This window comes from Chelonoidis abingdonii, chromosome 1, assembly GCF_003597395.2.
Source record: "Chelonoidis abingdonii isolate Lonesome George chromosome 1, CheloAbing_2.0, whole genome shotgun sequence".
Classification (NCBI taxonomy): Eukaryota; Metazoa; Chordata; order Testudines; family Testudinidae; genus Chelonoidis; species Chelonoidis abingdonii.
Genome location: NC_133769.1, coordinates 150364798 through 150388706, shown reverse-complemented (window position 1 = coordinate 150388706; position 23909 = coordinate 150364798). Strand labels below are relative to the sequence as shown.

The window sequence follows — 23909 nt, the reverse complement described above, 5'->3', positions numbered from 1 at the left end:
AGTAACTCCTTTGGATTAGAAATTAGGTTTGCTGACTTCCAGTGCCCTGCTTTGTCTCCTGAATACAAGGACTAGTGGTCTGATCCACTATGACATGAGATACAAGACTGGATCTACTATGGTGGGAGGTGAGAGACCAGGATATATGGACCAGTTAGACAGCAAAGGCTCAGTTTCAGGGCTGTCTTTGTGAGAGAGTGGGGTCTCATGGTTTTGTTTCATCTGCAGATGATATTTGGAGATCTCATGCGCTTCTGCTGGCTCATGGCAGTGGTGATACTTGGCTTTGCATCAGGTAGGTATGATGCAATACACAGTGTCTATTAATGTACAGCAAGGTGTTACAAGCCCAGTTAAATGACAGCAGGGTCTCAGTGGACACCCTGAGGGGCACCATGTCTTGCACATTCATCCATGGAATATTGGGTTTTATGGAACAGTTGTCTGGAAAGAGGGCACTCAGTCCATCTCCTTCATAGCTTATATTAGAATACAACTCAAAGCTCCCAGGTCTGCCCATGCTGCTGGGCTTTGACTTACCTGTTCCATTTCCTCCCTTTCCTTTCTCCCTGCTCCTTGCTATTCACAATCCATACCTTCTCCTCCTTCTGCCTTTTCCTTCCCATATCTAAGGTTCCTTCCTACAAAATTGCCCTACCCTTCTGCCAGTCTCTCTTCTCATTCACGAACTGACACATCTATCTATGAAATTATTGATTCGGCCCCAAAGAGGACAAGCTATTTGGGAGATCTCAGCAACCTGGACATGAAGAAATGTAATGGGCTGGTGGAACATGACCCAGTTCTGAAGAAATGTCAATATTCCGTAGAGAGGAGGAGCCCATCTCTCTACTCCAGAGGGGATGGGGTGGTACTTAGTTATTCACTCTCCCTCCAGAATTCACAGTGTTGTGTGATAAATGCAAGGCGCAATTGCCCTTTGGCACAAAATAATCTCGGCCTGAGGCTGCTGTGATTTTTTTATGCCATACTAGTGTCATGATGAGGTCTCTGGATGCCACATGAAGTGAGGACATCATGTTGTCCAGTTATGACTAAAAAACATGAGTTCTAAATAGTACTTAGGACTCTTAAGTGTCCTATGAGCTCTGTGACACAGGAAGGCCTTCCTGGAAACTGGGGCTGTCTGATTGCAACTGGGATGCATGGCTGCCCTGGGCTAAAGTCTAACACTATACTATTGTTTCAGGCAGATGGTAGGATGCTGCAGGGCAGAGCAGAGAAAGCACAGAGGCTTCCTCATTCATTTTACCTCCTTTCCTCTCTATGCCAGCTTTTTATGTCATCTTCCAGACTGAAAACCCCGATGAGCTGGGCCACTTCTATAACTACCCCATAGCTCTCTTCAGCACCTTCGAGCTCTTCCTCACCATCATCGATGGGCCCGCCAACTATGAAGTGGACCTGCCTTTCATGTACAGCATCACCTACTCCGCCTTCGCCATCATCGGCACCCTCCTCATGCTCAACTTACTCATCGCCATGATGGGTGACACCCACTGGCGCGTGGCCCACGAGCGGGACGAGCTTTGGAGAGCACAGGTGAGGATGCTGCTCAGCCACATGTGAACATACCTTAATGCATAGATTCACTCTGAGCCTAGGACAGGGCAGGGTCAGGGGTTCCCATTAGGGTATGTGGATAGCCCATGAGTAATGACTGAAGAACCTGAATTCCTTTCTCACCTGAGGAGACTTGTGGGGAGGGCTGAGTTCTTGGCAGTAGAAAGGATGTGTGTGTTTGGAGGAGGAGATCCATGAATGAAAAAAAAATATGGAACAGAAATTTATTTTAGCCCAGGGCAGAGGAGGGCTGAAATGGGGCCCATTGTGTAGACGTGTGTAGGTATTTCACTCATATGAGAAGTATAGACTCCATCTATGCCCCCATGATTTCCTGCTGCTTGTTCTACCCACTTCCCCTATCTCTGCCCTCCTTGTTGTCTTGCCAACATCTTTTTTTGTGTTTTAAAGGTTGTTGCCACTACTGTCATGCTGGAGCGGAAACTCCCACAATGCCTCTGGCCTCGCTCTGGGATCTGTGGGCAGGAGTATGGCTTAGGGGACCGCTGGTACCTCAGGTGAGTTCTATGGGGCTTGCCCACATGTTGACTAAACATAGTGGATTCTCTTGTGCAACCCTGTCAGAGAGGAAGATGGTGTTAATCCATCCTGTTCTGACAGTGTAGCCCCCTGTGAAAGGGACCCATTTCAGGTGGCAGTGGCCTGGGTTCTGCAACCTGAGGATGGGCAAGACCCATGGGAGAATTATAGAAATCGGAGATGGAAAAGGCTGTGGGCTGACACCTAGTCCAGTTCCCACCCATCCAATGCAGTCTATCTTCCACTGTTGTGCATTCCAGCTTATAAATGACTCAAGTAATAAAAACTCCCAGCATAGTCAGAGCCCAACAGACCCTCACTTTTAGACAGTGCTTCCAGATATGCAGCCGTAAATGCCCCCTCCCTCCCCCCGATCACATCCCTCCCACAAGGAAAGGAGCTCACTGTCCTCTGTAATACTGAAAGCTAATTATGCATTTCTGCACCCATGCATGTACCAGTGTGTACTATGAGTGAGAGGGAGGGAGGGTGGACTCTGGGTTCCCTGACACCTTCTGAAGCTTAAAAATTACCAAACCAACTGTCTTCAATGTTAACTTAATGTTTAGCTCTCTCTGGGAAGACAGTTCAGCAGTTCAAATGAGAAACATCTTAAATGTGCAAGTTTCCACATGTACACAGTTAAAAAGTTGCCTACTGTGCATATCTAAGCTGGCACCTGATTTTCCAGTGGGTGTGTCTGATGCAATTTTCAAACTGTCTTTACTTTTTGTTAATTAAAAGTATGTAGTTCTCTAATCAAGTAAACACTGGGAGAGTTTGATGCAGTTTCTACTGGGCGTTGGATACAGTTTGGAAACAGTCATAATCTTTTGTTAATTAAAATTAATATTTCTCCAAACAAGTAAAGACACTAGATCTCAGCGCAGACTTCATCCAGGCCAAGTTTCAAACCACTGCTATTTTTGCTGCAGTTCTCTCCAAAGAAAATAGTGTACGGGCTTTTTTAGAGAGCGGATGCAGGGAAGCAATTTGTTTTTCATACTGGCTGAACTTGAAAACAGCTAAAGGGATTTTGTTCTAACTTTCCAAAACAAAACAAAATAACAATAAAATCCCATCACACAGAGTCTAAACTTGGAAAATTACAGCAGCCCTGAAGGTGAATTGTTTTGGAAAGTTATGAGCATGTGAAAACAGCAGGTTATAATGGCAACTGTTTTGCAACTTTCATTATTGCAGAAGCTATTATGCACCCATTATAATTAAGGTTCTTTTGATAAGACAACATTGAGGTGAAAGTTCTGCTCAGAAAAGTAGCTATGTAAAAATGGCTTTTATCATTCAGCATATCTGGCTCTGGTATCTATCAGATTTGCTGATTTATGGCTAAAATAAGTTTTCATTGATTTTTACTCCTGGTTATCTGCAGAGCCAACACAGTTCACAGAGCGGAAATTGGAATCTATTCCTTCTTGTGCAGTGTTAACAGAATTGTTCATTAAGTGTCAATCTGTTACACCTATGCAAACCTACTGATTACAATAGAGTTCCACAGATGACACCAGAGATATAGTGAGAAGGCAGGTGAGCTGCTGAGTTAGAACTGAGAGCTTAATGTGACCTGCAGAGTCTTTATTTCAGGTGATGATGTGTGTGAGATGGAAAGAGCCCATCTTGATTCTCAGGGCCAGACTTTTCAATGTATTTAGGTGCCTAAAGATGCAGGTAGTGGCCTAGTGGGATTTTCAAAAGACTTAGGTGCCTAATACTGAAAATGATGCACTTGAAAATCCTATTAGATCCTTACCTGCATCTTTAGGCACCTATATACATTGAAAAATCTGGCCATTAAATTCTAGGTTGAGAGAGACCATCAGAAACAAACGGCCCTTTACTTGTAAACTGAGTGCATTTGATCAGGAGTCTCTGAGGCCCATGATGCCATAGAGTCACTTTCAGAATAGACCTGCTCTATGAAGCTGAATAGAAAGGGGGTTCCAGTTGCTGACATTGGGCTCACTTCAAATTGCAATACACAAGTGCAAGCAAACTGTAGTGGCTGCCAGTATAGGAGCAGTATCTGTAGTTAGATTAATTAGGGAAAGGCTTACACTGGGCATCCATCTTCATTTCTTCAAAGAATTAAGCTGATCAGCAGTTGGGAAAGTCAGGAAGAAATCCCCCCTCATAATATTGTATAGCTCAATCAGGAGCTCTTTGGGGTAGGATCCAGCATTAGCAACCGCTAGAAAAGAGATGGGCAATAACTGAGCCACAGGGCTTTTCCAGTACACTTAAGTCCAGCACCCTCCTCTCCGCACTTCATGCAGCAGAGCACAAGAGGGAGTAATTTCTCCCTACTGTCCAAGACCCACAGCGGCCTGGCCTGCTGCAATGGGCACAGAGATTTCACATCAGCTCCATTCAGCAATTAAAGCAACACTGAAGCGGAACAGCTTCACGCTCGGAGCACTGTGACCCCCTGAGTGCTGAAGCGTAGTGTAAAATCTAGGGGGAAGTGCTGGGCTGGAACATGAAGGATTATGCTGCATGACTATAGGTGTTACTCTGCTGGGCTGTCCATCAATGACAGTCCACCAGTTCCTAGAGTGCTCTACAATCAAGAGAAATTGGCCATACTGGATATCTCCTGCACAATCTGTGTGCACGACTCAGTCCTCCCTTCCTTCAAGGCCCCTGTTAGTATTCCCTACCAGGGAAGGGCCAGTTCCTTCCAGACCCAAAACCTAGCTATAAGGTTAGATCCATTTGTGTGCACAAGGAAAACTTTGTGAAGCATTTAATCCCATTGAGATCCCATAACTGTCTATACAGTAGATAATGATGGCACTGACAGAGACTAAGGCTGCATCTTCACAACACAGTTAGCCTGAGTTATAACTCTTGTTACTAGGTCTGTCCATTAATCACAGTTAACTCACGCGACTAACTCAAAAAAATTAATCACGATTAATCACAGTTTTAACTGCACTATTAAACAATAGAATTCCAATTTAAATGTATTAAAATATTTTTGATGTTTTTTCTTCATTTTCCTATATACTGTATTCTGTGTTGTAATTGAAATCAAAGTATATATTATTTTTATTATAAATATTTGCACTGTAAAAATGATAGAATACATCACAGAATATCAGGGTTGGAAGGGACCTCTGGATGTCATCTAGTCCAACCCTCTGCTCAAAGCAGGACCAATCCCCAGACAGATTTTTACCCCAGTTCCCTAAATGGCCCCCTCAGGGATTGAACTCACACTGCTAGGTTTAGCAGGCCAATGCTCAAACCACTGAGCTATCCCCCCAAATAAATAATTGGAGATATGCCTATCTCCTAGAAATGGAAGGGATCTCGAAAGGTCATCGAGTCCAGCCCCCTGCCTTCACTAATAATATTTTTCAATTCACTTCATACAAGTAATTTAGTGCAATCTCTTTGTCATGAAAGTGCAACTTACAAATGTAGATCTTTTTTATTACACAACTGCACTCAAAAACAAAACAGTGTAAAACTTCAGAGCCTACAAGTCCACTCAGTCCTACTTCTTGTTCAGCCAGTCGCTAAGACAAATGAGTTTGTTTACCTTTCCAGGAGATAATGCTACCCTCTTCTTATTTACAATGTCACCAGAAAGTGAGAACAGGCATTTGTATGGCACTTCTGTAGGTATTTACATGCCAGATATGCTAAACATTTGTATGCCCCTTCATGCTTTGGCCACCATTCCAGAGGACATGCTTCCATGCTGATGACACTCATTAAAAAAAATATGCATTAATTAAATTTGTGACTGAACTCCTTGGGGGAGAATTGTATGTCCCACGCTCTATTTTACATGCATTCTCCCATATATTTCATGCTATAGGAGTCTCAGATGATGACCCAGCACGTGTTCATTTTAAGAACGGTTTCACTGCAGATTGGACAAAACGCAAAGAAGGTACCAATGTGAGATTTCTAAAGATAGCTACAGCACTTGGTTTAAGAATCTGAAGTGCCTTCCAAAATCAGAGAGGAATGGGGTGTGGAGCATGCATTCAGAATTCTTAAAAGAACTACACTCCAGTGCAGAAACTACAGAACCCACACCACCAAAAAAGAAAATCAACCTTCTGCTGGTGGTATCTGACTGAAATAATGAAAACAAACATGTGTCGGTCTGCACTGCTTTGGATTGTTATCGAGCAGAACTCCTCATTAGCATGGATGCATGTCCCCTGGAATGATGGTTGAAACATGAAGGGACATATGAATCTTTAGTGCATCTGGCATTTCAATATCTTGCGACGCTGGCTACAACAGTGCCATGAGAATGCCTGTTCTCACTTTCAGGTGACACCGTAAACAAGAAACAGGCAGCATTATCTCCTGCAAATGTAAACAAACTTGTATGTCTGGGTGACTGGCTGAACAAGAAGTAGGACTGAGTGGACTTGTGGGCTCTAAAACTTTACATTGTTTTATTTTTCAATGTAGGGATTTTTTTGTACATAATTCTACACTTGTAAGTTCAACTTTAACGATAAAGAGATTTCACTACACTACTTGTATTAGGTGAATTGAAAAATACAATTTATTTTATTTACAGAGCGAATACTTGTAGTCAAAAATAAATATGAAGTGAGCAGTATACACTTCGTATTCTGTGTTGTAATTGAAATCAATATATTTGAAAATGTAGAAAACATCCAAACATATTTAAATGATATTCTATTCTTGTTTAACAGTGCAATTAATCACGATTTTTTTAATCGCTTGACAGCTCTACTTGGTACCCTTAACTTCACTCTTGTCCACACACCCTAGCTCAAGTTAGGGGGTGCTTTAAGCTTGAGCTAGCTGGTTTGTCAGGCGGGCTTGGTTGAAGTTCAAGTGATCTCAAGCTAGTGATGCAGTGAGGATGCAACAGCTTGAGTTACAACTCAGCAGCAGCTAGTCCAATCACTTTGCTAATCCAAGTATCAGAAGGTAGCTGTGTTAATTTGTATCCACAAAAACAACAAGGAGTCCAGTGGCATCTTAAAGACTAACAGATTTATTTGGGCATAAGCTGAAGAAGTGTTTTTTTACCCACTAAAGCTTATGCCCAAATAAATCTGTTAGTCTTTAAGGTGCCACCGGACTCTTGCTGTTTCTGCTAATCCAGTCACTCCAAGCTGCTAATCAAATCAATAACTCCAGCATAACTAAAAGCTGTAACAGTGAGGTTAACTCCATACCCATCTCTCCATTATTGCTAGACTCCTTGATACTTTTTTTCATCTCCCTCCATGCCCCAAAGCCTTTTCTGCAGCTCAACAGGGCTCAGGGCATGGGATTCAAGGAGCTGCAGCCACTTGTTTCCTTCCTGAGATTCCTGAACACTAGAGATGTCTGTGTGAAGGGACAGACAAGCTCTCTGTGACCCTGCATCAGGCAGAGGGTTACTGGACTAGGAAGAAGGGATGCTCCTAGCAAAATGTAGGCAGACACTAACTGATTCCTTGCCCTCCAGCCCTAATGCACAGCTGCCATAGTGCATTAGCACTGCATTATGAAATGTAAAAACCAAAGCTGCCCCTAGGCTGCAGGCCATGCCTTTGCCCGCTCCTGCCTGGGTTGTAGGAGAGAAAAGAATATCTACACTCTGCACTGCCCAGATTGCTACCACCTTCCCTCCCCTCCAGGAACAGATACAAAAGCCTAGCACCTGTGGCTCCTTGCCTTAGAATGCTTGTGGGCAGGGCCTTGCCTTTGAGGTAAATAAACTATTGCTTGTGTGAGACAGTGGGTGCACACTGACTCAGTATCTAAGTCAGCAGAGGGACCAGAGGGGGAGTGCACTTGCTGCCTGCTCTGCTTTTGGGCAGCAGGACCCAGGAATTGCCAGACTGGTGCAGATCCCGCTAATCTAGTATCCAGTTTCTGACAGGACCCAGTAACAGGAACCTCGGAGGCAAGCGTAAGGAATCCCAGCATGGGTAATTATGAAATAGCTGGCCCTTAGGGGAAGGTCCTTCTTGAGCCAACCTGCTGGAATTTGGCTTGTTCTCCAAAGCAGCAGGGTTTTATAACCCTCATAGTATTTTATCTTTGCTAATGAAACTGTGGCTGTTTTCATTACTCACAGAAATGCTGAATGCTTTCCTGAATCCTTCTAAGGTCTTTGCCTCAGTGAGATCTTGTGCAAATGAGTTCCACAGGTGACTTATGCATTTTGTACTAAGAGCACCAGATGGAGAGAGGTCAGACAATAATTTGCTTTCCATTCTGCTCTTGCAGTGGTTGCTACTGCAGGGGAGGTGGAGCATGGAGAGTTACCTCTCTGTGCCAGTTCCCACTGCTAGATGAGAGATCACTATGTAAAACGAGTGTAGGAGCAGCCCCCACCTGATTTATTTCCCCCTGACTGCAGAGGCTCAGCTCTCTGACATACTTTAGTGTAGTTCTTTTGAACAGTGGGAGACATTGCATTGGTAGGAGAGGCCTAGTTGGAGGGGCTTCTGCTTTGGCTTGGAGCTGAAAAGTGTGAGATGTAGATATTCCTAGCACACTGGTCTTGATTGTCTTTGTTCTCATCCTGCCTACAGGGTGGAAGACCGATGCGAAGGCAGGCAGCACAAGATGCACCGCTACATGGAAGCATTTAAGTTCCAGATCACAGAAGACTTTGACAAGTACTCACAGAACAAACAGGAGCTGGAGGACAACAAGGACACAGAGGCTCCGTACAGGAAGACTACCCCTTGCAGAATTCCAGCTGAGTCACCAAGCCTGTCCCAGAGGAGCTCCAGCCATGGCTGGGACATCCTGAGGCACAGCACCCTAGGGCAGCTACAGGGCCATGTCAACCTTGCCATGGAGAAGGAGGAGGAGGTCTACCATGTCTGAGTGACTGCTCGTTTGCCTCCTTGCAGTGAGTGATACCTCTCTCCTGCCAGTGGTAAAGGCCATAGTGCAGCATGGACACCTTGCAGTAGTAAACATCCTATTGCCTGCACTCCCATATGGAAGGCTCACTCCACAGCAGCTCTCTGTGGGGCTAAATGGAGTGCCTGGAGTGTGTGAGGACATGGGGCTGGTCACCCATTGCATGAATGTAAACACACACAGGAAAAAACAATCCCTGATGCATGACAGTGCATGTTCCCACCAGCCCAGCCAAGGCCACGAGGATTTGAACTGGATCACTAACTTCTTCCTCACTAACCCAGACCATTCAAGAGGAAAAATGTCTGATTCCTCACACAGATGGCAGTACTGCTAAAATATATTCACCAGTGCAAACATGTACCAGTTCCCTCTAGTGGAGACCTGTGGAAGGTGCATCTGCTACCATGGTAGTGGTAGAGACTGGAGCATCTCCTTAGCATCTCATGGTGATGCCTATTTTTGGCACTGAAGGTGCTAGTTTGGTCTCAGATGGTGTAGATTTGACTGGCAAGCATAGTGTGTGTAAATCTGGACTGAGCTGTGTTCTGAATTCCCAGACACTTTGGCAAGCAACAGAGAGATTTTCTAGGCATGGGCTTGCTGACTGGTTCCAGCGCTGATGCTTTTTAATCTTCACACTGTCTTTGTGCTGCTGTGAATTTCTTGTCCCCTCCTCTCCCCATCCCAGCTCAAAGAGCCCCTGGATTATTTTTGTATTTAGTTCTATTTACATTTCAATCAGTGGTTTTCTCTCTCCCTCTGTTAAAGATAAATTAATATATTTTACTACTTCAGTGCTTCAAAAGGTCTGAACTGTGAATTTTACTTGGAGTAATGTAGACCTCTCTCTTTAAAATAATTCTCCCCCAGTCCCCTTCTGAGTCCAGCTGTCAGTCTGTTTATTACCTTTAAAGAAATGGACTCCTGCCCCACTCTCAGCTGCTTGGCTGACCACGAGACTTCAGTCCATGCAGGGTTAATGTCTGCAACAGCCCTGCCTTTCAAACTCCACCCCCGTGCCTGGGTGTTGGGGAGTGGTTTGCTATAGAATGGTAGGGTGTATTGCAGGGGGCTAGCAGAGGGGCATGGATGGGTCAAGATATCTCATCTTGCAGAGGCACTAGAACAGACTTATTGGTACAAGGCCCCTGAGGTTTTCTGCCCACCCATGCCCGAGTGCTTTTATAAAACCCTGAAATCTGAGCTCAGCTCAGCTTCACCCTTTAATATAGATCTACACAGGGCACCCACATGTCTTCTCTTGGCTCCCAAAAGGGCCTGCCCCTTACCCAGGGTGAAGATATGTCAGCAGGCAAGTACTAGCCTATCAGAAGGGGACACACAACTTGCCTCCTGTAGACTTCGTCATGCTAGAGTGACATTGTTTTACTGCCAGATAATGCACTTTATGGTGAGTTCCAGAGTATGTGTTCCCTGGGAGCTCTCCCTCCTGTTTAAAGATCAGAGAGATGATTGGTTGGGACTGGTTACTTCCTCTGGTTGTAGGCCATAGCTGATTGATCTTGGTTGGTCTCTTCTTGATGGGGGATTATGAAAGGTGCTAAATGTGTATGTAGATCCAATGGCCTGCTTGGAGTTTAATTTCCTCCCAGTAAAATCCTCCACACACTCCCCTTCTCTGGTCTGTGTTCATTTCATTTTTCCTCTGCTCTGGGGGGCCAACTGGAGTCAGCGAAGGAAGAACCTTCTGCTCCAAGAGGTCACTCTGCCAATGCTCATAATGGAGTGGGAAGAGAATCAGAAGCCCCTGCACCTCTTGCATACTAAGTGGTGTGGAATGAGAACTGAGATCTCTCCTTCCCAACATGGACTGGAATGGAACCAGAAACCTCTGTCAGCAGGAGCCTAAAGGCTCTGCTCCCCTCCCTTCCTCTTTAATCCCTAGAACCAGAATCCTCTGCTCCCCCTAAAATGGCCAGAGCCCAACAGGGGGGATCCAGGAATCTCTGCTCAGCCACCACTCCCAGCTCGGGAAATGGAACAGTGTGGATCCAGGGACCACCTGATTCCCTTTCCAGCCTCAGGGAGCAGTGAATTTGTTCCCCTCCCAGCCCCTGGGACCATGGTGCAGACTCAAGGCCCCTCTGTTGCCTGCCACCAAGCAGTATGGATCTCTGAGCTCACTGTTGCCTTCCCAGCCCTTCCCTGGAACAGGACAGCACTGCAGTAACCAGGTCACTCACCCCATCTTCCGTCACATAATGTGTCCCCACTTGGTGCTCCAGTTCCCCATCAAGCCAAGGATGGCAGGTGGCAGGCCTGCCCCAGCCCCATACTATCTGAGATAGAACCTCACACACCTGGACTATTTTCTTTTAGAAAAAAAAATGTAACTTTCCTCTGCCTTTATTTTGCCTGGTTCAGGGCAAAAAATGTCTGTGTGGCTTTGATGGGCTTCCAGCCGCAGACACAGTCCAATGGCAGCTTTGTAATGTTTTCGAACCCATTTGCTGGCAGAGAAGAGGCAGCAAGTGTGTCTGATCTGTCCAAACTATCTTCCAGCTCCTCCCCACATTACAGTAGCTCCCTCTTCCCTCAGTCCTTCCCCAATGTACAAAATCACCCATATCTGAATGGCACAAGTTCTGTAGCATTGCAGTCAAATCACTGCAAGGGTTTGGTTTAGTGGCATGGGACATTTAATGCCCACTTTCTCTCTCTGCACAAAGTCTCCAGGGATCTCCAAGCCTGCTCCCATTGATAGTTAAAATTGCTCTGAACTCCCTTCCTGGAGTTTGGAGGTGGGGGAATGGTCTAAACCTCAGACCTCTACTGGTTCGAGCTGGTTCAGGTGAACTCGCATGAGCTGGATGCTGTTGAGAATCTTCTTCTGATGACCAACCAGGGTGATCCCAATGCGCTGGATATCTCTGTGAGAGAAAGGGCGCATGGTAAAGATGTGACTCCTGTTCTGAACTGCTCCAACCCACCTCCTCTGTGTCACTTCCCTTTCTCTGGCTCTGTCTTTGTCTTCAGTGTTACCCAGTTTTAACCCAATTTGTGGCATGGTTGGCTCTAAACATGGTTTATGCCACAGCCAGCGTGGTTAGAACCGGTGGTGCTTCCACAGGCCTAGCCTGGCAGGTAGTTGTCTCCCAAACAGCACAGTATTTCTGCCCCGTAACTGTGCCTGTGTGCCTGGCCTGGCTGGTGCTCCTCCTTCCCAGCTCTCCATGTGGAAGGACATCCCAGAGTGTGCCATCCCATGAGCTCTTCGTGATGCTCTGTTGTGCATGTGGTACTATGGGACAGCAGCAGCCCAGGTTTTCTCAGAATGCACTGATGCAAATTCAGTTGTGCAGTGGTGTGGTTGCCGATGCACAGACATGACCCTCCATTACCTCTGTGTGTATCCTCCAAAGATTCCCTACTCCTTATCTCCTAGCTCCTCTTCCACTCTGGAAGTTTCTCCTTAGGTGGAAGCCCTCAGCACCAAGTGTACTCTGCTCCATCCCAACTTTACTTACTCCAGCGTCATACGTGAGATGACATCGAAGGTAGTAAATCCAGCCTGGTCAAAGTTCTCCTTGTAGCGGCCCATCTTGATTGCATCCAGCCATTCATGGGCACTGGTGAGTGAGGGGAAGTCTGGGGGTGAGTTGCTCAGCAGGGGCTGGGATGGTCTGCAAAGGAAGAGGGAACTTAAGTGCTAAAAGTTCACATGACCAATGCTTACCAAACAATTTACAATACTCAGTCCAGGGGAGAGCAGAAAGGAAGGGGGACAACACCAGAACAGCATGGAATAAGGATAGACACTAATATCCTCCAACCACACCCCAGCACCTTCACAAGCTCCTGCCTGGTGCCCAGGCACTCTCTTACTAGCATCCCCCATTTCCCTTTTCCACCCAACCCAACTTACCCTGCTAAACAGGTGACAATTCCCCCCCCAAGTCGTGCTCCATCATGAATCCATCTGGACAAGCATCCCCAGTTGCCCCAGACCCTCTGGCACTTGCTGGATCTTGCCTCACTGTTTGGGTGAAGATCCCTTGGAGCTGGGCTGGCTTCCCAAGACTAGGGAAATGGGGCTGGTGAAGTCACTCCCTGTGTTTCCTCAGTTGTGGACTAGCTCTCCCTCTCTGAGCTGCTCCCCTTAGAACAGCCAGTTAGCAGTTACTTCATGCATACAGAGTGGCTCTTTTAGGCTCCAACACTTTCCTTCATCACAGGGAACAAGACTAAGCAGCAGCCGAAGGCTAAAGAAACCATGGTTTATAAATGAAATTTGCTGCTTTTCCTGCCTTTTGAATCTGTCCCAAGGCTTAAAGTCTCTTTCTATATTGGTGTTCAATAAACTGAGCACAAGCATACACTCCTCCCCTCCCCCAGTCTTGCGCTGTGCTGTGCTGTGCCAAGGTTTAAAACCCACGGGAAAATCCCTCCAGGCCAGCAGGACGTGTTTCCGTCATCCACTCTGGGGCCATCTAATCCTGGCTGCATCTATCCCCAGAGACATCCCCTCTGCTGACCTCCTGGAGCATCTGGTTCCAACAGGCTGGGAAATGCAGATGGGAACATATCGTATGCAAGACACATTTCCAACTCCAGATTTAAGTAAAGATTTCCTTTTCTCCACAGTCTGGGTCCTCCTTCCTCTGCTCACCCCTAATCCCTGATGTACCCACCCCAGGCATTCCCCTCCCTTCAGCTGCAAGGTCTCCCATTTCCTGCTCACCCCTAACACTGGCTGCCCCACTACAGAGATTCCTTTTTCCTTACACTCAGCCCCCACGCTCCCATCACCAAGATCACCCCAATCCCAATTGTAAAGTGCACCAGGCACTGGTTCCATCTTCACACACACACATGCCCTTTTTGATTCAAAATTGATCCCAGTCTCAGATCTCCCCCACTCCTTCTGCTTGTGGTCCTAGCCTAGCACCCCAGCTGCACCCCCCCCTGTCTTTTGCCCATGGCCCATCTCACCTGCTGCTCCCTGTGCCGGTAGCTTTGAGCGTGGATGGCTTGCGGATCATCTTGTCCAGAGCATTGACTATCTGCTCGAATTTGGGCCTCTGAACCCGCTCCTTCTGCCAACAGTCAAGCATGAGCAGGTGCAAGACAGTGGGGCAGTCTGGGGGTGGTGGCAGGCGATAGTCCTGGTCAATAGCATTAATTACCTGCAGCAAAGGAAGAAACATGCCAGGTTAAGAGCTGGGAAACACTGGCTTCAGCCACTCAGATATTTCTGGGCCTGTTCCACCTTCAGGAGGGCCATCAGTGAGAACAGAGAGATACATACTTTCCTGCCCAACCAGAACTTACATCCTGATTAGACATGTCCCAGTAAGGCCTCTCGCCATACGACATCACTTCCCACATGACAATGCCATAGCTCCAGACATCGCTGGAGGATGTGAACTTGCGGTACTGAATGGCTTCAGGAGCAGTCCAGCGGATGGGGATCTTGCCACCCTGAAGAGCAGAGAGAGAGATGGAGCAAGCAGAGCGCTTGTGAAGCATGGAAAATCCAAGGAACAGACTTCATTGAATGGCTGAGTCCAGATCCCAGCCCAGCCCAGAGCACGTGGTACTAGTGCAGAACAACGATATTTTGTTGGTTGTTTTGGGGTTAAATTAGTCATGTTCATATCCCCACCTTGTCCCATGGCATGGATGGGAGCAGAATCCAACCTTTGATTGCTGCAAATCCAATTGTCTAATGAAGTTTAACCCTTATTGTTGGATTTTTCACTGGAGTCTAAGATGCCCAAATCCTATTGAACGGAGTCAGGCACTTGAAGTTCTTAGACTCCTTTGAAAATTCCAGTGTCCAACACCAGGGACAAATGTACTTGATCAGCTTTTCATCCTTTACTCTTCTGGCCTGACTCTCCCCAACTGACAAAATATTCAAAGGCACTCAGCTGCTGGCTCTTGCTCAAAGCACGCTAATCTGATCCCTATCTCACCACCCAACTAGTGGATCCTCCTCTGAGCCCTGCACACAGAATGACTGCTGCAGCCCCCTGGCCCCAATCCCACTCTCTTGCAGGGGGCCCAGGGGGTGTCTGAACTCTACGTATATAATGGCCAGTTTAGGTATTGCTCATAGATGCTGTACAAGGTTTTTTGGCAGGTATTTTGGGTGTAGTACTTACCCCATGCGCCCCAGGGCAGGAGAGGAGTTCAGTCTCTGCGGCTCCTCAGTTCTCAGCCTCTCTGCTGAGCTGGCCAGCACAGGAGCAAACTGTTGCCTACTGTAGTGGATGGGGTTTGGAATGTGCCCCCTTACCCCCCATGGCAATGTACTGAGCTCACCAGCTGACTACATGGCTGCAGTTGTCAGTCACTGTCGGTCTGGGGCTAGGTTAAAACTGATGACCTCAAGGTGAAAAGCTCTGCACCCCATTCCCAATCCCTCCAGACCTGTCAATCTGAGACTGAGCTGGAAGTGGTGCACTAGGGGTGGAAGGTGCTGTACCCCATCCCTGGTATCTTGTCCCCAAACTACTGTCTGTTCTATAGGTAAGAGGAACACACACAAGACTTGTATAAAGAATGAACAGTCAGTTCAAGACAGGCCTGTGCTGGGCAGTCATAGCAGAAGCCCAGTTTCCCCACCAGTAACTCACCAGGGCCCCAGTATAGGTGGGGTTTGAGGCATCATCTTCCAGGAAGCGGGACAAACCAAAGTCAGACACCTTGCACACTAGGTTGCTGTTGACCAGGATGTTACGGGCAGCCAAGTCACGGTGGACATAGTTCATGTCCGAGAGGTAACGCATGCCAGCTGCGATCCCCCGCTGCATCCCCACTAGCTGCAGCATGCTGAACTGTCCTTCCCGTTGCTGCAGACAGAAAAGACTCAGACCTCAGTGGACACAGGAATTACAGCCAGCAGAGAAAAGCAACAATGAGGGATTGGGGCAGAAGGGATTATGAAGTTAGTTAAAAGAACTAAATATGTCTATGTTCAGTCAAATTTGGGTTAGACAGAACCACCTACTGGTACCACACAGGTGTAAATACCGAGGAAGGAGAGAGATGTTTAGGGCAATGGATCGCAAACAGTTTCATATTGGAGACCCACTTCTGAAGATGCATGCATCTGACGAAGGGGGTATTCACCCACGAAAGCTCATGCTCCAATACGTCTGTCAGTCTATAAGGTGCCACAGGACTCTTTGCTGCTTTTACAGATCCAGACTAACACGGCTACCCCTCGGATACTTGACTTCTGAAGATACATCTCATCTTGTGGACACTTCATCTCCTAGTCTCCAACTCCTTATCCTCCACCATCTCCATAGTGACTAGATGACTTGGCTACAGGAAAAAAGAGCAACCTGCAGCCACCTATGCTTTGATCTTTCAGGTCTCTAGTTTGGTTCTATGTGCTGTATAACCTTTCAATTTTAGTGTCACCTGCAAATCTAGACATGGTTGAATTATCATCAAAGAGATACCTGGTCAAGAAAGACGCGAAGCAGCTCACAAGGAGCAGAGAAATCCACCTTCAGTTTTGTTTTAATGTAGTTGATCAGAAAAATCTCTGAAAACTCTAAGAGCCCTGAAATAGGCTATCACTAGCAGGAAGCTTTACTGCTTGAAGGCAGAAGCACTACCATTCGGACAACGGACAGCTCCATGGACCACCTAAAAATGCCCTATGATGCACAGCTTGAAAACCACATCCCTAAAGAGGCCTCGGGGGATAGGACTAATAGTAACTGCAGGACAGGTAGCAGAGTGGGGCATTTTAGCCTTGATATCAGGAAATATTTCTTATCAGTGAGTTTGTATTGGCCTGTGGAGCAGTCTACCCACTCCCACTGGGTGACCTGGCCAGTGATGGAAGATTCTCGACACATTGGCCCCAGAGAGATCCATTCAGTGTCTCATCATTATCTCCATCACACCTTCAGGAAACTGGCCTTGAGATCTGACAGACACAGAGAAGAAGAGGATGGAGAGATTAAATGATGGAGCTGACAGTGACAAAGAGGGGCGGGTGGGTAGAGCAGAGTTCAGCTTGGGATACCCTGAGGAAGGAATCCAGTGAGCCATTCTCCATGAACTCCGTGACGATCATGACAGGTCGGCTCTTGGTGACCACACCTTCCAGGCGGATGACATTGGGGTGCTCAAACTGCCCCATGATGCTGGCCTCACTCAGGAATTCCCGCCGCTGCTCATCTGTGTAACCTGACTTCAGAGTCTTGATGGCCACTGTGTACTCCCGCTTCCCCAGGGGTTTCAGGCGCCCGAAGCACACCTCTCCAAACTCTCCTACCAGGGGAGGAGGAAAACACAGCTAGCATGAGATGGGAAAACTTGAAATCCTAGTGAAGGACAGGCTGGATAAACAGTCTAGTGTTACGATCCCAGGGACTGACAAGCACCAGGGTAGCTGTTAGGGTTTGGGTTAGCACAAAAATCAGGGTCAAAGCTCCAGTTTGAATGAAGATGTATATTAAAGTTTGGATTAGGGGGTCAAACAAGGATTTGGAGGTGGCCTTTCCAATGCTGCTTTACACACAGTTTTGACCAAGCTAGGGTTTAAGGTTAAGGTGCATTCTGGTCAGGATGCACTAGATGCACTGATATTGTTCCAGGAAGTAAGGCAGAGGTTGATTCTCAATGGGGACTAGCAGTGATGTGGGTCAGGATTGAGTCACTTCATGAGTTGCAGAGCTATGAGCCATACAGCAGGGTTTGCCATTCTCCCTGCATTACCTGATCCAATGACCTCTTCAATCTTGACAAAGGACACATCAATCTCCTTGGCAAATTCCCGAATAGCCTCATTGGGGTCCTCATAGGTCGAAGGATCAATGTAATACTTCACCCCAAGCCCTACGAGGAAGAAGAGAGAGCCCAACCATGATCATAGCCAAGCCCCAGGGAGGAAGAGATGTGAGTGAGCTCTGAAGAGGCTCCCCTTGCCACCTATCCCCGGTGAACACTTACCCCGCGTGCTGATGTACTGCTGCAAGCGGTCTGTATATGGGGTCTCTCGCCTCTTACTGTGGGACATAAAGAAAAGGGGAAATCAAAGCAGGCAGGAAAGGGTCTCCCAGGCTCCCCAGTGTGAAGTCAGAATCAAAGAAGCACAGAAGTCAAGGATGGAAGAGACTTATGAAGGTCCCCACCATCTGCTGGTGACCAATGCAGGGTTGTTCCCTACAGCACATCTACCATTGATGTATCCAGTCAAGTTTCAAACATGCAAAAGGTTGGGACCTCCACCAGTCCCTCTCGGAAACTATTCCAACGCTGAACACAATTATCTGAGAAGGTTTTCCCAATATGTTGGCTAAGCTTTTTTAATTTCATCCCATCACTACAGGTTATTCCTCTTAGTACCACCCTAAATAATTTGTTTCCTTCTATGTTTTTTATACTCATCAGCTATGTTGTTCTCCCCTTAAGTGTCATTTACCCCAGTTACACAGATTTAGTTCTTTTCAATTCTCCCCATAAGTCATCCCCTCCGTATCATTTCTGTTGCTGTTGTCTGAACTGCATCCACTTTGACATGTCTTTCCAGTACTGTGATACTCCAAACTGAACACAGAGATCATAGACCTCCCTGTCTCATGATATAATGCCTTTGTGCATACAGCTCAAAATCACAACAGTCTTTATTGCTGCCATCATATTGCAAAGATGTATCTAATTTCCAGCCTCCGTTGCCTCTTTGCAACCTTCTTCCTCCCCTTCCGATGTATGTCTCAGGTCATTCTCAAGCCATTCTAGATAAACTTTCTGAGTTAAATCTTGTTTTCTTGTTTTTCTGCCCATACTCCTAATCTCTCTTTACTTTATATTACTTTATAATACTTCTCTGTCCTCACAGGTATTCACAGCTCCTTCTAATTTAGTATCATCTGTGTATTTCATTTATATAACAACTTCTTCTAGATCAGATTAAATAAAAGCAGGCCCCAAACCAAGCCCTATGGCATCTAAACACACAGATTTCCAACAACTCAATGCTTTTCTGCTTAGAATCGTCCTCTGGTTACAGTTTTTCAGCCAGTTTTCAATCCATATGACTGCTTCTATCCATCCAACTGGAAGTTGAGATACGATTTCATGACACATAGGGGTTAATTGCTTTACTAGTGTCCAGAGTACAACATAACTACAACTACTATCCACTAATTCTGTAATTCTAAAAAATAACAACTAGCAGGCTTGTGTGGCATCCTGCATTATTCATAAATGATGCTTTTTTTCTCAGGACTCTGTTAAACCTTCACAACTTTAGTGAGTAATATTTCTCTCAAGATCTGCTCAGTTATTTTACCATGAACAGAAACTGGCATTACAGGGTGATGATTGCCAGCATCATTCCCTGATCTTTACTCTTTTGAAGGTCAGCACTACATTTGCTTTCTCCCCCAAGTCCTCTGATACCTCTCCTGGTTTCCACAATTTCCCAAAAGTAAGTTTATCTGTGTAATTCCCTTAAAACCCTACATTGCATAATGACAAGACAATATGTGTTAATGTTTCCAAATGTAATATACATTTATAATGTATTTAAATTTTCTAAATATAAACCTAATCTTTTTAATAGCTATTTGGTAAGGTTTTCCTTATTTACTAAATGTCCAAACTTGTTTTTCTTATTTAAAGCAGATTTAAAATAAAAAGGAGTAGGATATCTGAGCCATTTTGGTGTCATCATTAATTTAATCCATTCTCTGCCTTCTTAGTCTATGGTATTTCTTCTCCCGCAGATGTATTTACAGAATCCTTTTAGTCCCCTCCTCAACCCCAGCTTTGGCTAGTATTAATTCATTCTCCTTTTTGTAAAAAAATATATGCTTTATTGAGTTGTGCACATAATATCACATATTTCCAACCATAACATACAATTATAGTTTAACAGTCCAAAGTTACAACAGGACACTACAACAGAAATATAAAAACATTTGTCTTTTTTCATTCTTTCCTCCCCAGAAAAAAATAACAAAAGAAAAAAAAATTACATGACAAAGGAAAACAAATATTAAAAAGGGAAAGAGGAGAACAAAAAAAGAAACTCTAGATTTTGCTTTCTAAAGTAGGTTATAGAGTTGTACTCCATATACATAAGAGGAAACGCTGAAAAGTTCCTTTTTGCAGAATGCAGGGGGGTAGGGTGGAGAAGACACATGGATAACACATATTGAGAGTCTAAGGGTTCAGAGTTGGGGCGAGTTTGAGGATGGGGATGTTGATCGGTTTTTGCTTTTATCTTTCCAAAGGATCCCATCATTCATTCTCAGACCCCAGGGTGTTCTTGTTTTTCTATTGTGCTTTGGTTTATGCTACTCTTTTCTTTTCCCTGCACATAGTAACAGACAGTCTATACTCTTGTTTATTTGCCTTCTCTTTTTCTACAGTGCTTTCTTTAAACTTACCTGATTATCTTTGAATCAGTTCTTCCTGGAGCCATGTGGGCTGCACTCCTTGTATTCTTGTTTTTCAGACGAGCTGTAATTCCTAGGCTCTTAATTAAAGGGTATTTTCAGACTCCCCAGGCACCTTCTACATCAGTGGATTTTAATACTTCCTCCTATCAGTCTTTATTCACTAGATTTCTTCATTCCCTAGAGTTTGCTGGCCTGAAACTTTAATCTGCAAGTCTATTCTGTGCTATGCTGCAGCCAAACCCTTGTGGTCACTAGTTTGAAGCTTCCCTTTTGTTTTCACTTGAGGCGTATCCTATTCCCAGTGACATCAATGGGAGTGTTTCCAATGGATTGGGCCCTCAGTTAGGAGCAATGGGGTAGGATTCCCCCTGAGGGAGATGCAGAGCAAGATGGGAGCTCATGGGGTTTGGATGAATGTACAGTGGAACTGGGTTTCCCTAGGGGTGGGTTTACGTAGGGGGGGATCCACTGGTTGGGGTGCAGGTGCTGGGCATGAGGAAGGGAGGGAATTCACCTCTTGAAGATGATGGCAAGGATGGCAATGGCGGCAATTACCAAGAAGGCCAGACCACCGAGTGCTGAGCCCACAATAAGTGGCAGTCGGTCCTGAACCATTTCTGAGCGTTCGCCTGGCGAGGGAGAGAGAGAGACACACACACAGAGGACAAGGGCTGTCAGAATCTCCGACCAGTTCAGCCAGGCTATACCCAGAGAACTATTCCAGCCTCCCCTAGATCTCGCAGTCAAACCCTGATACCTCATCATGCTTCAGTTAACTCTTCCATTACCCCCTTCGATCTCTCTGTCTCCTCCCCTTGGAAATTCCATAGCCCCTCCTATCCCTTTCTGCCTCCCCTGTTCCATGCTTGTCTGGATCCACTGACTCTTGAGCAGCTACCTGAGTGTAATCCATCCAGCACCTTGGTTCCCAGGGCCAACCACTCTCCTTCCTTCAGCTCACAGGAGAGATGTATGAAGAGGTTGCCCTGACCCAGCCCCTTTGATCCATGCCTAGAACTGTCACAGGTGATACACTGCTCCCTCCATGAATGAAGGCTGAACCTGCCAAAACACAGGTTTTGTCTGGATGCTCTGGGGCCTGATTTCCATCAGACCATTGCAGAGCACTGAACTGTGGCTTGTCTGCATGAACTGCGATCCCCTGTGCGATGTGGTACTGGGCTCCCCTACAGCTAGCATTGCTCACACACTTCAGTTCTGATGGGCATTTGCACAAGAGTGCAAGGGACTGAGGATGTAGATGTACAAAAGTCTGAGTAAAAGGTATGCTCGGGATTGTACACAGACACATGAAGTTTGTGTGAGTGATCATATGGATGTGTGATCATATGCAAATATGCATCTGTGAAAATCTGGGTTGGTCTGTGTGGGTCTTCAAGCATGAAAAAGAGCTGGATACAGTGTATTATGTAAATAGGAGTGCAAGAGTCAGGGGATTTGGGAGCATGAGCTAGTGGGCATGTGTATGGGCATGTGTGAGCATGAGAGGTGTGTGTGTGTGTGTGTGCAGGTATCAGTTTGAGAGTACATGCAAGTGCATCACTCACCTCCCACCAGGGTCTGGAAATACATCTTGCCACTATATGGCCCGTAACCCACAGCTGTCCTGGCTCGCACCTGGAAGGCATAGATCTTGCCTGGGCTCAGGTTTGAGATGGTAGCCATGTTGGTCTCACTGGTTATGGTGAATGAGTTATCCTCATCTTCCGCCTGCAAGCCAATGGCCAATCAGACATGACAAATGTGAAATCCCAGCTACAGATGACACTCTTCAGCAACTAATCCTAGGTTCCCTGTACAATGCCCCTCGATCCTGCCCTGCAGCCCCCTTTCCCCTGATACTCCAGTCCTAGGCTCCCCACCCAGCTCTGCCAATGCCCCTCATTCCTGACCTTAAAGGAAGTGAGTAGTAAGAGAAAAGGAAAATGTGATTTGCGTATGAGTGAGGAAGATGAGCTAGGACATGGATGGGTGGTATATCTTCCTACGGGGCCCTGGTGAGATGCTATTCATCTCAATAATCTCCCAACTTGACCTGAAACATTACCTCTTATGCCCACCAAACTCAGCCAGAATCCATTGCAACAGCATATGTAGTGCTCCATAGGACAACCTACTGGAATTGGCACTACCATTTACAAGACACCCTTACAACTAGAGGAAGGACCTGTACTGAACAACTGTGCAATGTGTTTCAGTGGAAGAGCAGAGATGAGGAACAAGAGGCGGCTTGAACTCTCCTCCAGACATCTTGCGCTGCAACCACCAACCTTCATTTAGGAGTCATGACTGATGTGGGTGGAAAACAACTATTTTGTCCCATCTGCCATCCTATAATGGATCGACATGCTGCCTAATGAATGGCAGGTGTGAGTTGGCACCATCCCATATTCCAAGCTCCTGTGGCACACACCCGAGCAGAGCAGGACCCAGTGCCATCCGAGCCTGAGTGGCAATGGACAGTTCCTAACATTAATCCACAAAGGGTTTTTTACAGGTAAGGAGAGATTTCTATCCAGCCTTGGATGGAGATGCCAGTATGTCCCATGGAATTTCCCTTTGTGAGGGTATAATGGGAGTGTTCCTGCTCAAAATGAGCCCACTCTCTCAAAGATGAATCTCTTCTGGAACTCCAGTTCCTTTTATCATCTTTACATCCAGCATCCCTAAACTCTTCTGAAAGATCTAATCTAACCCCAGGGATGAACTTAGCTAGAGATCCCCTCTACTGGTCCACACTATCTGGGTCTATCAGTCTGGGAAATACAGAAAAAAAATATTGGCTGAAAAATACATTTCTAATCCCAGTTTTTGCCAGAGATTCCCCTTTCTTCACACTGGAAGTACTCTCCTTCTCCTTGCTCATCTCAGTTCTCAGCTGTATCCCCAATCTAGAGAGATTTCCCTTTCCCTACACAGTCCCTCCCTTCTGCATGTTCCCCCACTAATGCTCACAGTAAGGCAGTCTCTTTTCCATTGCTCTCCACACACCTTGTCAAAATAGCGTAGCAGGTAGTCCAGGATGATCCCATTGGGCTGGTCTGGCTGTGGCCAGGACAATGTGATGCTGTTGGCAGTGCGACTCACCTGATGCATCATAGGAACTGCAGAGGGGACTAGAACAAGACAAAAAGGAGGAGGAAGAGATTGTAAGGGGAAAAGCTTGTTTAGAAGACATAATTTAATTTGAGGTGACAGTGTGGACTTCAGAAGGATCCCACAGTGTTTTACAAATATACTGAAAGACATCCAGGGGCAATTTCATTTAACTATTCACTGAAATTAGTCACCTCTGGGGTGGTGTAGTGAGGCTGAGTGGACTCCCACGGACCCAGAGCGCGAGGGACCACTCATTGAGCCCTCATGGACGGAGCCAGGAAGTATAAAGAAGGGTCTGGGAGCTCAGTTGGGCTGCAGCTGCCAGAGGAGCCAGGCTTCTCCTGCCTGCTCCCAAGCTGGGAGACTGGCGTGGGC

General features: G+C 46.2%; 2 protein-coding genes across 2 annotated transcripts in view; one reads left to right on the top strand and one right to left on the bottom strand.

Moving 5' to 3' along the window:
• LOC116822503 (transient receptor potential cation channel subfamily V member 6-like) overlaps window positions 1-9230 on the top strand; it is a 92014-nt gene extending 82784 nt beyond the window's left edge. The window contains exons 12-15 of the mRNA XM_032776425.1: window positions 229-295; window positions 1295-1563; window positions 1996-2102; window positions 8676-9230. Of these exons, the coding sequence (XP_032632316.1) occupies window positions 229-295; window positions 1295-1563; window positions 1996-2102; window positions 8676-8976 (744 nt within the window). The 3' untranslated portion in view covers window positions 8977-9230. The remainder of the gene's footprint in view (window positions 1-228; window positions 296-1294; window positions 1564-1995; window positions 2103-8675) is intronic.
• Window positions 9231-11383: 2153 nt separating this feature from the next.
• The window catches only part of LOC116822501 (ephrin type-B receptor 5), a 148873-nt gene continuing 136347 nt past the window's right edge, over window positions 11384-23909 (bottom strand). The window contains exons 7-17 of the mRNA XM_032776424.2: window positions 23427-23551; window positions 21983-22145; window positions 20929-21043; window positions 17959-18014; window positions 17725-17844; window positions 17030-17277; window positions 15621-15836; window positions 14311-14460; window positions 13972-14165; window positions 12507-12662; window positions 11384-11909 (exon numbers count right to left, since the gene is read on the bottom strand). Of these exons, the coding sequence (XP_032632315.1) occupies window positions 11801-11909; window positions 12507-12662; window positions 13972-14165; window positions 14311-14460; window positions 15621-15836; window positions 17030-17277; window positions 17725-17844; window positions 17959-18014; window positions 20929-21043; window positions 21983-22145; window positions 23427-23551 (1652 nt within the window). The 3' untranslated portion in view covers window positions 11384-11800. The remainder of the gene's footprint in view (window positions 11910-12506; window positions 12663-13971; window positions 14166-14310; window positions 14461-15620; window positions 15837-17029; window positions 17278-17724; window positions 17845-17958; window positions 18015-20928; window positions 21044-21982; window positions 22146-23426; window positions 23552-23909) is intronic.